Source organism: Entelurus aequoreus, linkage group LG20, assembly GCF_033978785.1.
Source record: "Entelurus aequoreus isolate RoL-2023_Sb linkage group LG20, RoL_Eaeq_v1.1, whole genome shotgun sequence".
Classification (NCBI taxonomy): Eukaryota; Metazoa; Chordata; class Actinopteri; order Syngnathiformes; family Syngnathidae; genus Entelurus; species Entelurus aequoreus.
Genome location: NC_084750.1, coordinates 879,161 through 895,668, shown reverse-complemented (window position 1 = coordinate 895,668; position 16,508 = coordinate 879,161). Strand labels below are relative to the sequence as shown.

Here is a 16,508-nt window from a genome sequence, read left to right as displayed (position 1 = left end):
AAGAAATAATAATTTGTCTTTGTTAGAAATATAGCTTGATCCAATTTGTTATATATTCTAACAAAGTGTAGATTGGATTTTAACTTATTTAAAACATGTAATCAAAATTCTAAAATTAATCTTAATCAGGAAAAATTACTAATGATGTTCCATAAATTCTTTTTTAAAGTTTTTCTCTTCTTTTTTGCGGTTGAATTTTTAATTTTAAAGAGTCGAAATTGAATATAAACTATGTTTCAAAATGTAATTGTCATTTTTTTGTGTTTTCTCCTCTTTTAAACCGTTCAATTAAGTGTAAATATCATTAATTATTAATAATAACATAGAGTTAAAGGTAAATTGAGCAAATTGGCTATTTCTGGCAATTTATTTAAGTGTGTATCAAACTGGTAGCTCTTCGCATTAATCAGTACCCAAGAAGTAGCTCTTGGTTTCAAAAAGGTTGGTGACCCCTGATCTAATGTATAAACAATGATAGCTCATGTTAGCCATCCAAAATGCTATGATTAGTTAACAAAACACATATGGTGTGTCTCATTTGTAGTGCGGAATTGGAATTTCCGAGCTCGTAGTCGGAATTTTAACTGGAACGCCCCTCGAGGTCAGATTTTTAACTGGGAAAGTCGGAGCATTCTCACCACCCCCGAGTTTGTTTTAAAGATGGCTGCTTAGCTTCTATAATATCCTATATTGGCACTTCTGATGAGTTTTTGTTGCAGTAAACCATCCATATTCGATTTGTTTATCTTCTAATGTCACTGCAGTGTTAACTACACTTATTTCACATGATTTATACGCTGTCAGTCGCTAGCAATAGCTTCCGTTTCCTCCTCATCCACTGTGCTTGAAAGTTGTAGAAGGTGTCCATAATTTTCCATAAATTGTTTATATTCATACAATGCGAGCGCAAAAATACCTTTCGTGGATGTGGCCATCTTGATTTTCAACTCGGCTGTGATGTCATTCCCAGCTCCAACTTTCGAGGTAACTTGCCCTGCTGTGGGATCTGGGATCGGATGTCGTTGTGGCTTGTGCAGCCCTTTGAGACACTTGTGATTAACGAGTATATAAGTCAACTTTGATTGATTGATGATTGCAGCTTTGTGCACTGGAGCCTACTAGAAGTGATGGCTTCTTTATTCATCATCACTTTATGTTGTGATGCTAAATGGTTTTTATGATGGGTCTCTTTTGAACCTTTTATCTTATATAGAAATCAACAAGTTTCATGTTGAAAAATTGCTTTTGTATTCATCAAAAAAGTGTTTTTATTGTTTTGTAATGTGTTGATAACTTCAGCATTTTATATTGACCTGATGTTTTGTAGCTGAGATAGGCTCCAGCGCCCCCGCGACCCCGAAGGGAATAAGCGGTAGAAAATGGATGGATGGACGGATGATGTTTTATTTTAGTAAGTGGCTAAGACTGCATCTGTTTAAAGTGTGTTAAAAACAATAAATTACTTCATGAAAATGTTTATTTTGTTTGTGTATCAATCTTAAGCATAATTTAAGGGAAGAATGTAATACAAAATATCAATACAAAGTGTCAAGACAGAAAAAACTCTCTGCTGCTGCAGCAACAGAGATATAGTCTATAGGTCCCTAAGATATATAGATATCTAATGTATTCATACATTGTTTATGTAAGATATACGCATGTATATATAACCTAATCATATTGTTGTTTTTGTTATGGAGTCAGTGCTCTTGTGGTGGGGTTAGCAGAAAGGTGTTTAGCAGGTAAGCATAAGGCAGCGGGCTCTCCCCAAATTATAATAAACACCTCCCAGTCAACTACTAGTAACATCACTATGAGCCCGTTGACATTCTAGAAACATAAGCGGCAGCTCAGCTCGCTCGCAGTCCTTGAGGTGAAGGCTAATTAGCTTTTAGCGTAACGTTAGCTCACTGTGCGGTGTGTGCATGCATGCGTGTGTGTGTCTGTCTGAGAGAAAGACAAGCATTATTGACCTACAGTTAACAACTAAGTTATTTCACATTACCTTTTTCTGTGTTGATTGAGCTGTGTTGAAGCAGCAAAAAAGGACATTATGTTAAATGAAGAGTTTCCTGAAGCTGTCTCTGATAGTTGATATAATAAGCATTATTATAGTATATCGGCATTCAGCATATGGAGTGGAAAACACAACCAAAAATTGTAGGCTTCCTCACGCGACGAAGCCGGCCTACTTCATGCTTAATTTCTTCTAAAATAATAACTCAGTGAGGTTAGTGAGAAATGTACTTATTGATACAATTCTGGTGAAGTTAGTTTTTGAGATGCCCTGCAATAACTTTAATAAAAGTGGTTTCAAGGCAACTTCAAATATGCAAAATACTTTATATTTTGGCCGACAATTTACTGTAAATATCGTTGACTAAAATATTGAGGAATTTAGTCGACTAAAACAATTTAAATGACTAAAATTAGAAAAAAAAGTATTTGTCAAGGCTCTCAAAATTAACACTGATTTGTACATGAATAAAGTCGTTTAGTATTTACATTGTTCTTGTTTTTAACATGTCTTTGTTGTGAGAGCCTCAGCTAACTCCTTTGGGGCTGTCAGACCATCCAAACGCACCCCTGAGCCACTTTGGTCCTGAGAGGAACCTTTTGTTAAAGTGCAGCGGACCTTCTGACTGCGACGCAAGGACTTGAGCAGCAGAGGCTAGAGGGAGCTTGCTGAAGCCACGCCGGAGTAATTCAAGGCCCGCTTGTTGACGTGTTGGACCGTAAGGCGGCACCGCAACACCTGGACAAAGACGTCCCTGAACTGTCTGGAGGACACGTTGTACAGGAACGGGTTGAGGACTGAGCTGAGATAGAAGAAGGTGTCGGCCACCGGGTGGAGGGTGACGTAGCTCCAAAAGTAGGCTGCAGTCCAGCGGGATTTAGGAACGGCGGCCATCATAAGACGACGGATTTGATTGGGGAACCAACACACCATCAGGGAGCCAACAATCAGGCCTAAAGGGTCAGAAAGACAAGAGAAACCCACGTGAAACTCTTTTCAAAAGGTGACAGAAATACACTAGACTCAGTCAGTAAAATTACATTTTTCAATAGACAAGAGGTCAAATCAGGGGTAATTTCAGAGTGCAGTGAATTGTGAGTGTATTTACAACATACATACATACATTTATTTATAATCGACTATATGAGTTCACGCATGTGATTAAAACAGTGGCATTATTCATGTATAAAAATTCATGCAATTTTCTTAGATCCAACATGCGTTTTTAACAAAACTGTGCATGTTTACCTGACAGGTGCGCTGTTGTACGTCAGTGATCAGGTCAATAAGATATTTAGTACATGAGACCCATAGTATACTGTGTATTCAAACATTGAGATGTATTGCCAGTGTTTTAGTAACTTATTACTTTTTAAACACATTCCTTGAGAGAACCTCGATTTCCTTTCATACGTTGTACAACGACAATTAAGCTTTGATCCATCCATCCACCCGTTCGTCCGTCTGTCAGTGGAATTTTACGAGAGAAAATGTGCACAAGTAAACCTCTAAAAGGTGTGTGTGTTTGTGTGCGTGCGTGCGTTCTTGTATTTCTGCCCTTCTTGAGACATCAACAAGGAAAAGTACTTTCCATATGACGACCGGTGAACAAGTTAGGACATAAATGATGGTCCCAATACAGAAAACCATTGCATCTAATAGAGAATGTCTCATTTGCACCCCTAGTGGTGAATTCTATCAAAATTAGGGTGGTCCCAAGATTAGGGATTTTTCAAAAGTGCACCCCTCTGGGCAGCATATGAAATAACACGTGTGTGTAAAAATTTGAAGTTCTCCTTCTCTGGCCAACATATGTAATAACAAGTGTGTGCAAGAAATTGAAATGCGCCCCCTTATTAATAAAAAATAAAAAATAAAAAAATATGTTTATAGAGACCTACTGTAATAAGTTGAAGTAAATAATGAAGATTAAAAACCAATTACAAACAAAAAAAACTAACAAAAAAAATAACTAAAAGCTAACCTTTTTTATATTTGCATCGTTTATATATCTAGAAAGGGTGGTCCTAAAGAGGTAGGCATTTTTCGGAGGTCTCGTGTGTATGTGTGTGTGTGTGTGTGTGTGTGTGTGTGTGTGTGTGTGTGTGCGTGTGTGTGCGTGTGTGTGTGTGTGTGTGTGTGCATGCATGTGAATGCGTGTATGTGTGTGTGTGTGTGTGCGTGTGTATGTGTGGTGGCTGCCACTTGCACTAGTAAAGAGCTACTACAACTCTAAGGGTTTGATTTACTAAGCTCCTAATACCACACGCAAAACAACGTAAAAAATGAAATGGCATGTACTATTAGTGATGATTTTGCGTGTACTATACTTTTGCTTTTACCACGGAGACGATCATTTTATGCACATTCGTGCTTCTACCTGTGTGCCAGGTATTGAACCAGCAGCACACGTCTATAATCTGTAACACCTTTTCTCAACTCAGTTGACAGTAAAAAGTCGTCGTCGCAATTGTTGGATATGACTTTACACCATAACCAATCATGCATCACTATAGCTCTTGTCTCAAAGTAGGTGTACTGTCACCACCTGTCACATCACGCCGGGACTTATTTGGAGTTTTTTGCTGTTTTCCTGTGTGTAGTGTTTTAGTTCTTGTCTTGTGCTCCTATTTTGGTGGCTTTTTCTCTTTTTTTGGTATTTTCCTGTAGCAGTTTCATGTCTTCCTTTGAGCGATATTTCCCGCATCTACTTTGTTTTAGCAATCAAGAATATTTCAGTTGTTTTTATCCTTCTTTGTGGGGACATTGTTGATTGTCATGTCATGTTCAGATGTACATCGTGGACGCCGTCTTTGCTCCACAGTAAGTCTTTGCTGTCGTCCAGCATTCTGTTTTTGTTTACTTTGTAGCCAGTTCAGTCTTAGTTTCGTTCTGCATAGCCTTCCCTAATCTGGCGTTAGCTTGTTAGCATTGGCATTCTGTTCACTCGAGTTGAGGCTAATAACTACACATATGGAGTGTCACTGAGTACGTTTACAACATGTAATAAAGTAAATACTTAATATTTGGTGTTATTTACCTTCGTTCCACGTGTGTGCTGCATCCTTTATTTCACATTTATCCAACAAAGTCAAAGTAGTAAGCAGCTGAGATCGTTGCTTCGAGTCCGGCTTCATACTCCCTCGTAAATACGTTTAAAAGAGTCTGTTCACTTCTCGTAGCTTCGTGTATCGAAAAGAACTTTGTAAAAATAATAAACAAAAATAAACTGCATATAGTTTAAAGTACGGCTGATTAAAAACACTGCAAGATAGTTCCACTGATCAGCGTTCTTCAGCATAAAGATGCCCCACAAACGTTCCTGCAAGTCGAAAGTTTGTGCGTTTGAAAAATATGTTTTAGGAACGCCCCCAAAGGTGTTCAACCAATCAGCGTTCGACAACACAGGGCACCCCCGATAACGTTCCAGGAACCTTCCAGAAATCCCACCTAGCTGGAAGGAACTCCGAAAAGTTCATGAAGAACTAAATCTACCCCGGTAGTTTTTGGTGGAAACACAGGGGGAACTTTATTTACCTGGGTAAATGGGGAGGTTCCTGTAAAAGTTCCTGCAATGGAAAAGGGCCTTTTGTGGGCGTTTTTGATGATCAGCATATATTTTGCATGTTAATAAAGACAGAGATGCAAAAGATTTCCCTCCTTATTCAGCTCCTTTAAGAGACACAATCCACTCAGCACACCCCTTGTGGTTAGAGTATTCGCCCTGAGACTGGAAGGTCGTGAGTTTAAACCCCGGCCGAGTCATACCAAAGACTATAAAAATGGGACCCATTGCCTCCCTGCTTGGCACTCAGCATCAAGGGTTGGAATTGGGGGTTAAATCACCAAAATGATTCCCGAGTGCGGCCACCGCTGTTGCAAACTGCTCCCCTCACCTCCCAGGATGGGTCAAATGCAAAGGATAATTTCACCACACCTAGTGTGTGTGAGTATCGTTGGGACTTTAACTTTAACTTTAACTTTAACTTTAACTTTAGTAGATCAGCTCAGTGTGTGCTATCAGGTTAGCACAAGTTTTAGTACGCGCAAACCTTTAGTCAATCAGGCCCTAAATAGGTTAGATAGAATTATTGAATAGCAGTAAAATCCAGAGTGAGATTACTAATTCAGTGTTATTATTTGAGCGGGCCCTGAGGTGAAAAGTGTGTTGTCTGTCTTTTTGTAAATAATCCAGACGAGGCGTGTTGGCTGAGTTCTAAACGTTTACTCATAAAGCGTGCTCATCACAACATTCTAGCTCCCGGCATGGCCACATACACCACCACATCTCTGGCTACCGCGCATGCTTATAACTCCCGTTGCATGCTGGGTAGTGTAGTTCTTATATTACCTGGAACATAACATCACATCTTCCCCCCTATAAAGAAATAGTGTTTAACTCAACAAAGTGTTTTTTTTTTTTTTTAGCATTGTAACCACATTTGCAATCATATAATTTTCTCTTTATAGACATCTCTTTCAACAAAGACACATAAACAGTTATGTCAACACTTTTTTTTTTTTTTTTTTTTAACTCTCAAGACCTCAGAATCCTTAACAAGTCTCAATCAGCCTCTTTGGTGGCTGAACATGTCTCTTCGGTCTAGAGTTAGACAGTCTCTCAACAGCAGGTGACGCGGACGCTGCTGTCAGTCCTTGGTCAGCAAGGTCAGGCTCCGTGTCAGCAAGTTCTGCAGGTCCAGCTGAGTCCTGTTGAGCCTTCTCCTGAGCTGCAATGTTGCCTTCAGTCAGCTGTAGTTGAAGATCCGTGCGGTTCCTTCTCAGAGTCGGTCCATTTTCCATCTGGATCCTATACGAACGTGGAGCAACTTCCTCTTCCACCTGTCCTTTTTGTCTCCAGGTGCCTGTAGAAATGTCTCTGAGACGCACGACGTCTCCTGGCCTCAGCATAGGCAGGTGTTTTGCCGTTCTATCATGCAGCTGTTTTTGCTTCGCTTTTTGTACTTCCTTAGTGTGTCTGATTTTGTGTGCGCCTTTGGGTGTCAGCAAATCCTCGTTGACTGGTAGGTTGGAGCGAATGCGCCTACCCATCAGCATTTGGGCGGGTGACAGTCCATTTTGTAGAGGTGCACTACGGTAGATCAGTAAGCTTTTCTGAAAGTCATCTTTGTCCTGTGATTTTTTTAACAGGTTTTTTACTGTTTTTACAGAGCATTCTGCCAAGCCGTTGGACTTTGGATAAGTTGGACTTGATGTGGAGTGTTGAAACCCCCATTCCTTGGCAAAGGCAGCAAACTCACAGCTAGAAAACTGGGGACCATTGTCGGAAAACAGTTCGCATGGAACACCATGTCTGGCAAAAACAGTCTTTAAATAACTGACAACTGCTTTGCTCGTTGTTGACTGCAACGCTCCAATTTCCGGATAGTTTGAAAAGTAGTCTGTGACTACCACGTAGCTCCTTCCATCAAAGTCAAATAGATCCGTTCCTACTTTGTAGTAAGGTCTGTGGGGCACTGGATGAGTCATCAGTGGCTCCGCTTGTTGTTTTGGCCTGTAAGTTCGGCAAACTCCACATGACGCTGTTGTTTGGCTAATATCCTGATTGATCCTTGGCCAGAACATTACTTCTCTAGCCCTCCTTTTACACTTGACTTCACCGAGGTGGCCTTCGTGTATCTTTTCGAGCATCTGTTTGCGCAGTGAGTACGGAATAACAAATTTGCTCCCTTTTAGCACTATGTCATCCACCACTGTAAGCTCAGCTCTACAATTCCAGTAGTCTTGTATTTTCAAGGGGCAATCCTTTTTGTTGTCAGGCCATCCATTCTGTACTGTGCTCTTGAGTTCTTTCATAGTTTCATCAGCAATAGTCTCTTTCCGTATTTGTTCTGTTCTGTCTGCAGTCACCGGCAAAGATGTCACTACCATATCTACATATGCCTGTATCTCTGTGCTATTATCACTGTCTGCAAGTTCTCTCTTGTCCACTGCTCTAGACAATGTGTCGGCTGTGTACATATATTTTCCTTGTGTATATATCATGTGCACGTCATATTTTTGCAGTCGAATTAGCATGCGCTGTATTCGTACTGGACAATCATTCAACGGTTTGTTCATGATAGACACCAACGGTTTATGATCGGTTTCCACTTGAAACATCTGTCCATATACATATTGATGGAAACGCTCACATGCATACAAACTTGCTAACAGTTCTTTTTCAATTTGAGCATACCTGGTCTCTGCACTTGTCAGTGCTCTGGAAGCATAGGCGACAGGTAGCCACTGCTCTTCATGTTGCTGCAGTAGCACTGCTCCCAGGCCGTACTGCGATGCATCTGCCGAGATCCTGGTGCTCTTCTCGGGGTCATAAAACTTTAACACGGGCTCCTGTGTAAGAGTCTCTTTCAGTTTCAGAAAACATTGTTCTTGCTCGTGGGACCATATCCATTCATTCTTTTGTTCAAGAAGACTCCTGAGAGGTGCTGACTGTGTTGACAGTTGTGGGACAAACTTGGCAAGATAGGTGACCATCCCCAGGAAACGTCTGACCTCATCTTTGTTGGTTGGCCTTTCCATGTTGTTGATTGCTGAAGTTTTTCTCGGGTCTGGCTTCACGCCCTCTTCACTCACAACATCTCCCACAAAGGTAAGTGACTTCACTCCAAACTCACATTTTTCTTTGTTAAGTTTCAGGTTCACCTCCCTTGTCTTGTCTAGCACTTGTCTCAGTCTTTCGTCGTGTTCTTTTCGGGTTGAGCCCCACACTATGATATCATCCATCATTGTCTCAACTCCGGGTATGTGCTCAAAAATCATGTGAATGGTCTTATGATATACTTCAGGCGCTGACAAGATGCCGTATGGTAGACGAAGAAACCTGTACCTGCCCTCCGGGGTGTTAAATGTGCACAGTCTTGAACTCTCCTCGCCAAGCTTCATCTGCCAGAAACCTGATGAAGCATCTAATTTGCTGAACCATTTTGCTCCAGCAAATTGTGCCATGATCTCTTCCCTGGTTGGTAACTTGAAATGCTCTCTTCTGATTGCTTTATTTAGGTCTCTTGGATCCAAGCATATTCTTAGGGCACCTGTTTTCTTTTGCACAACAACCAGCGAGCTGACCCATTCAGTTGGCTCATCTATTCTTTTAATGACTCCCAACTTTTCCATTCGCGCTAGTTCATCTTTCAGTTTTTCACGCAGAGCAAATGGGACTTTCCTGCACGGGTGCACAACAGGAAACACATTTTTATCTACACATATTTTATGTAGTCCAGGTAGACATCCAAGTCCTTGAAAGCAGTCCTTATACTCTTCCATGAGTGTGTCCTGAGCATTTGTAGTTTCTTGAGATGTCACCACAAACACTCTTTTGACAAGATTGAGCTTGGTGCATGCACTGAGTCCCAGGATTGGTTGTACACTCATATCCACGATCAGTAGCTGTGCTCTCATTTGTCGACCCTTGTGTTTAAAAGTTGCAATACATCCGCCTTTAACAGGAACTCGTTCTCCAGTGTATCCACTTACTTTGGTTTTTACTGGATGGATTTTGCTCTTTACAGTCAGTGTTTTGTAATCTTCCAAAGATAGCAGGTTTACGTGAGCACCTGTATCTAACTTGAATGGTATTGTTGTCTGATTCACTGTAATTGGAACAATCCATTCTTCTTTTTCAATTGTGCATGCTTGCACCACATTGACAATAAACTCCTCCTTATCATCATCTTCTTCAACTGTGTGAACTTTCTTTCTTGAAGCTGCTTTGCAACACTTTGCATAGTGATTGCTCCTTCCACAGTTGTTACATGTTTTTCCATATGCAGGACAATATTTCGGCTTGTGGCTGCCTCCACATTTACCACATTTAAATTCCATGGATTTGTCTTTTTGATCCTTTTGTTTGGTACACATTTTATTTTTCCATTGTTCTTTATGTATGGCATGCACTGTTGTTTCACCTCTCCGTAGCTCTTTTGCTTGAGCTCTGGTGGTCTCAGCTGCTCTACACATACTGACACACTTATCTAACGTAAGCCCAGTTTCTCGAAGCAGTCTTTCTCTCAGTGCATTATCCATTGTACCACAAACAATTCTATCTCTCACTAATGAGTCTCTCAGAGTGTCAAATTCACATGTTTTGCTTAGCGTGTGAAGCTCTGCCATGTACTGATCAAAAGGTACTCCTTGCTTTTGGTCATGTGTGAAAAACTTATACCTCTCAAATGTCACGTTTTGACGAGGCACAAAGTATTCTTCAAACTTTGTCATTAGCTGTTCCAGAGTCAAATTAGCTTCATCCAGCTGAAAGCTATTATATATGTCCAAAGCATCTTCTCCAATAACATGCAAAAGAATGTGAGCTTTCAGCTTTTCATTATCACCTCCTGCTCCGCTTGCTGCTAAATATATATTAAATCTTTGCTTAAAACGCTTCCAGTTATCGGCAAGATTAGCATTTAGTAGCATTGGGCTAGGTGGACTTAGCTTTTCCATGGCTGTACTTTGGGGTAGTTACCGGGACTCCACAGCTCTTTGTGTTGTTGGCTTTCCTCCAACTCGGGCACAAGATCCTCTTCTATTCGTTCAATCTGTCCCTTGTCCTCTGTGTCACTTTACCGCCACTCAAAGTCTTCACACACGCAGCAAACTCCTCAGGAATGTGGCGTCCTTCGCACGTTTTCACTCACGCGACCGGAGACATCTTCCTTCCGCTCGTCTTTCGTGGCTCCCTCGTGGCAAACATTCCGTCCGACGCTGCTCACGGCCACTTCTGACACCATGTGTTGTCTGTCTTTTTGTAAATAATCCAGACGAGGCGTGTTGGCTGAGTTCTAAACGTTTACTCATAAAGCGTGCTCATCACAACATTCTAGCTCCCGGCATGGCCACATACACCACCACATCTCTGGCTACCGCGCATGCTTATAACTCCCGTTGCATGCTGGGTAGTGTAGTTCTTATATTACCTGGAACATAACATCACAAAAAGGGTTAAGAACCTCTGATCTAAACGATTACAAGTTAGTGCTGAAATGACCAATCATTAACTTCTCTAACTGCAAACATAAGACCAACCTTTGTGTCTGAAATGACACACACACACACACACACACTCTCACGCACACGCACACACACACACACACACACACACACACACACACACACACATACACACACACGCAGACAAGCACGCACAAAACCACTACTACTACGTGGGAATAATGAACATTAAATAAAGTGACAATCATCAACAATAATAATCCAACAATATTGTTTGTGGACAGGTGAAAACATTCCTCAGGTGCTGCCATCAATACATCTACTGCTACTACTACTACTACTACTACTACTACTACTACTACTACTACGTGGACTACTCCTTCCAGTCTCCGGACTGCCAATGCTGCGTTCAAACGGCCACTGAGCGCACCCTTACTGACGTCATGCTTTAAAATGTACGTACATCTTTTTTTGCTGAGTTGTCTATTTCAGCGTTGCCAAACCAAGCACGGATAAAGATGGTCCAGATGGGACACAAATACGTCATTAAAAGATTCATCAGATATTTTCAAAAGAGCTGACTTAAATTTAAAAAATGTTGCATAAACTAGCAGACAATTTGCGGAAAAGAAGAACGCAACTGAGCTCCTTCTAGCTTCTTGAGACAATACAGAATATTGTAAATTTGATGAATAAAATGGTAAATGTTCTGTATATATATTTATATATATATATATATAAATCACTGCAATAAAAATAATAATTTATTTATTTAAAAGCTGGAACCTACCAAGGAAAATAATGCTCTGCTTCCTGGCTATCTTGACCTTCGAGCTTTCATGCTTCGACGATCTTGCGATTCCGTCATCTAAAGAACCTGGGACTCCCCGCAGAACCAGGATCATTGCGCGACACATGAAGGCCACGCAGACCAAAACCAGCATGTAGACGATAAAAGCCACAAAGATGCTGACTCGGTACATCAACCAGCGTTCCTTTAGGTTTGTGCAGAAAGTCAAGTTCTGGATAGGCGTGTCTGCCGAAAAAGGAATGTGGCCTTGTGTTCCCGTAGCAACCAGCAACGGCAGTGCCACGAGTACCGACGCCAGCCAGGCGAAGGTGATGAGGGCCGACGTACGTTTGCAGCCCAAGGCTTTGAAATGAAAAGGGTGACAGATGGCCACGTAGCGCTCAAAGCTAAGAGTGGCCACATTGAGGATGGTAGCGTAACTGCAAGCCTCAAAAACAAAGTTGTAGATCTTACATGCGGCGTCGCCTGACGCCGACGTAAAGGGGAACCAGATGGCGCTGTAGAGCTCCACTGGCATTCCGACGAGGAGCACCAACAAGTCCGAGCAAGCCAGGCTGACCATGTGGTCGGTCACATTCTTCTGCAGGTAACCGTTTCGCTTCAGCACTTGTGTCACTCGGATGGTGACACAATTGCCCAGGATTCCTGTGACCAGAAGAAGACTGTACAAGACAGTCAAGAAGATTTTGACCGAGTCCTTGGGTTCCAACTGCGTCCAGTCTGTCTCATCGCCTGCCTCCATTTCTTCACTCATAGCTGCCGAGTGGTGAGTGGTGATTCCCCTGTATCGATTTTGTCTCTTAGCTTATCAGCTCCTGGGTGCAGTCACTGGGATAACACCCAGAACCCAAAGGTGAACATTCAGGAGACTCTTGTGTCTAATAAGCGATACTAAAGAGTCTGTTTGCATAAAGCGTGAAGCAGTTAAACATTAAACAAGTTGATCTCATGTCTTATCATTAACACTAATATGTGTCATTCTTGCACAGATGCTTGCTTGTATTAGTCACATACACAAGTTTAATACATGGAAAACGAGAGAGATATATAAGTGCTAATTGAACAAACCTATCTCTTGATTCATCGTCAAAGATCTGCCACTGCACAGTCCCATTTGAGGTAAATCATGAATTCATTTATTCAGTAGATGAGGCAATTCCTGAAGGAATTACGTGTGAATTTTTTTTTTTTTAGATTGAGATTTATTGGTCCCCGTTGGGGAAATTCATTTTCTCTGCCGTACATCTAAACAATAGACATTACACATCACGAACCAAAATAACAAAAAGACATCATACATGACCAACACATTTACAGGCTTGTCAGACAGGTCGGCCGGGCCTGCTGTTTAGGGTGGCTATAGCTGCAGGGATAAGGCTTTTCCAGAGGCGGGCCCTCCAGAATTTGATAGTTCTGTACCTGCACCCTGATGGTAGTGGGATGATGTATTGGTGTAGTGGGTGAGTCATATCCTGGACTATTGTGTTTGCCAGTCGAATGATGGACCTGTTGTTTAGATCTGAGATGTTGGGTGTGGGTAGGCCGATGATTTTAGCTGCTGTGTTTGTAATGCGTGTGAGTTGGTTACAGAAAGCATAGTGAAAAAACATGTGGAACAGTACAGAAGGATGGGTTGAACGATGCTTTGGTACAGTAATAACAGGAGGTGATGTGCAACGTATAGTCCTTTAAGTTTACGGACGGCTGACAGTCTTTGTTGACTTCTCTTTTGAATGTCCGTGGTTTGCTGATCAAAGATGAGTTTATTGTCCAAGGTTACTCCCAGGTATTTAAAAGTGTCAACTGTTTTAACTGTTTGTGTGTTTATGATGATGGGGTACTGAGGTGAGGGGGGGGGCTAACCATATTTCTTCTGTTTTATTGACATTGAATGCTTCAATGCTGAAGTTGAACTGAAATCCTGGAATTTTTTAAGAAATTGTTGAAGTAGAGCACACAATTCCAAAACAGGCTGAATATTTTGAAGTTGGAACAGTTTGAATCAGATGAAAAATGTGGGAGTTGTGGGACTTTGAAAAATGTCCCATTGATCTCAATGGGTATCTCCAAAAAATTTGGGAATTTTGGGAAAATCTGGAATTTTTTTGAAAATTGTAAAAAAAAAAAAAATCTGAATGAGTTGAAATGGTTGGTCTTGGAATTTTTCCAAATCCGTCAAGAAATGTTGAAGTAGTCCATCCATCCATTTTCTACCGCTTATTCCCTTCGGGGTCGCGGGGGGTGCTGGAGCCTATCTCAACTACAATCGGGCGGAAGGCGGGGTACACCCTGGACAAGTCGCCAGTAACATGCTAAATTGCGAAATGGTATTACGGAATTCCTGGAATTTAGGGAAAACCGGGAATTTGTCCTGATTAAGAAAAATGTTTGGATGGTGGAATGTGTTGAAAAATGTGAAAGGAGTAGTTGCCAGAAAAAAGGGTGGAAATAGGGCTTTGGAAAACCAAGAATTCTGGAAAATCCTGGAATTTTTTTTAACTTGAAAAAAAAGTAGTTTAAATTTCCAGGATGGTGTAATGTGTTAAGGGTGGAATGGTTTGAATCGGTTGAAAAATGTGGAAATGGCAGAAGTCTAAAATATGGCCAATTCATTTTGAATGGGAAAAATGTCCCGGAAAACCTGGAATTCTGGGAAAGCTGGGAATTTTTGGAATTGGTCAAGGGAAAGCCCGCGATTCCTGAATAGGCTGAACAGTTTGAAGTAGGAACGGTTTGAATCGGGTGAAAAATGTGGAAGGTAGAGCGCGCCAAAATCTGGAGAAGAAGAAGAAGTTGAAGAAGTTTAATAAATAGATTAATTTTGGTGTAGAAAACCATATGTGTGAATGCTTTGAAGCATTCACACAATTATTTAATAATAATAATTTGCATTAACTGTCCCCACTTGGCATCCATTGCAGCCGGGCACCCAGGATGTGAGTTCAGACCAGTGATGTCATTGTGGTTTGTGCAGCCCTTCGAGGCACCTGTGATTAAGGCTAAATAGATCATCTTTGATTGATTGATTGATTGATTGATTGATTGATTGAAAACAGAGAAAAGAAGTGCACCTAAAACAGAACCTTGTGGGACACCTATCGACTAACATTTCACTGCATTAATAGGTTCGTTTCCACCTCAGAAACTTTTACAGGAACTTACCTGGTACTAAAAAAAAGGTACTAACCAAATTTAAGAAGGGACTCAAATAACTGACAAAAATACATGTGCATATAAGTATGTTGTTCTAAAATAAATAAACAAAATTAATAACAAATATCTTTCTTAAGTAAATTGTCAAAATTAAAGTTTAAATAAAAATACAGCTTCACCACTTTAGTCATAATTTTTGCACTTAAGAAACTTTAGCTCCAGACTTCTTCTGTTTGTTTCATATTGCCATTACTGCCACAAGTGGTGGAAAAGTGTATTACAGCTCAGTACCATACAGACCACAGCGGAGAAAGAGATATTTTTGGGAGGCCCAAAAATGGGTAATGGGTGACAGCCACCTGTGTGAAGTTGCCCCCGCCCCCGAAACAAAGCCCTCCATACTGTCTCTATACACAGCTTTGAATTAGATTGAGCACTGCTGCCACCTAGCTGTAGGCTTGTGTTCAGTTATATCTTGAATATTAGAGTGCAAACAAAGATCATTTAAAAACCACTGATGTAATGACAGAAATGTGAAATGTGGACAAAAGAACACCAAGATTTGTATTTAAAAACATGTATGACTTTGACATTTATAGTAAATCACAGATTTGGTAACGTTATTGTTGTAATCTGCATGAGTTTGTGTGATTTATTGACTGTAATTATGTTTACACCAATATGTGTGGCATTAAACATGAACATTAAATGACTAAATGTGGCACTTTTTTATTATATAGGCCACATATCTGCCTCGAGGATGTAATACACATGACTGAAAAAATATAGGTGAGATTAAAAATGAAGTAGATTAATTACAGATAATAATTATCCATGCTTATTCTATACCGCTTATCTATCTATCTATCTATCTATCTATCTATCTATCTATCTATCTATCTATCTATCTATCTATCTATCTATCTATCTATCTATCTATCTATCTATCTATCTATCTATCTATCTATCTATCTATCCATCCATCCATCCATCCATCCATCTATCTATCTATCTATCTATCTATCTATCTATCTATCTATCTATCTATCTATCTATCTATCTATCTATCTATCTATCTATCTATCTATCTATCTATCTATCTATCTATCTATCTATCTATCTATCTATCCCAGCTGACTTGTGCGAGAGGCGGGGTACACCCTCGACTGGTCGCCAGGCAATGGCAGGGCACATATTAAGCATTCATACTCACATTCATAACTATTGGCAATTTACAGTCTTAAATGAACCTAACATGCATATTTTTGGAATGTGGCACTCGGAGAAAACCCACGCACGCACGGGGAGAACATGCAAACTCCACACGGAGGTGTCTAAACGGAGAGTCTAACCCAGTTCTCCAGAATGTGTTACATTCTAGGCCAGACCTGGGCAAATTAAGGCCTGGGGGCCGCATGCGGCCCGTTATGCCAGCCGGACATTCCCACATAAATGTTTTGGATCTTTAAAATGGAAACTGTAGCTGCCATTATGATGTGCAGTGATGTTTTCAAATTACCGTAAGTCTTGAACTATACAAAGTATTTCAATGGTTGC

At 40.7% G+C, this 16,508-nt stretch overlaps 2 protein-coding genes across 3 annotated transcripts; both read right to left on the bottom strand.

Annotated features, from left to right (window-relative positions):
* Nucleotides 1–1,610: 1,610 nt before the first annotated feature.
* Nucleotides 1,611–12,552, bottom strand: LOC133635816 (G-protein coupled receptor 39-like). The gene is made up of 2 exons (XM_062029139.1): nt 11,778–12,552; nt 1,611–2,970 (listed from the first exon to the last, which is right to left on the bottom strand). Exons 1-2 carry the CDS (start codon nt 12,550–12,552, stop codon nt 2,672–2,674), a joined length of 1,074 nt encoding a protein of 357 aa, XP_061885123.1. The 3' UTR covers nt 1,611–2,671.
* On the bottom strand, nt 6,174–10,895 carry LOC133635798 (uncharacterized protein K02A2.6-like). 2 transcript variants are annotated; one of them, XM_062029088.1, is made up of 2 exons: nt 6,921–10,895; nt 6,671–6,882 (listed from the first exon to the last, which is right to left on the bottom strand). In XM_062029088.1, the coding sequence occupies exons 1-2, from the start codon at nt 10,478–10,480 to the stop codon at nt 6,828–6,830; spliced, it is 3,615 nt and encodes a 1,204-aa protein (XP_061885072.1). In that variant the 5' UTR covers nt 10,481–10,895; the 3' UTR covers nt 6,671–6,827. The 2 variants fall into 2 exon arrangements, with proteins under 2 accessions (XP_061885071.1, XP_061885072.1); XM_062029087.1 differs by having other exon boundaries at nt 6,174–10,895.
* Nucleotides 12,553–16,508: the final 3,956 nt, after the last annotated feature.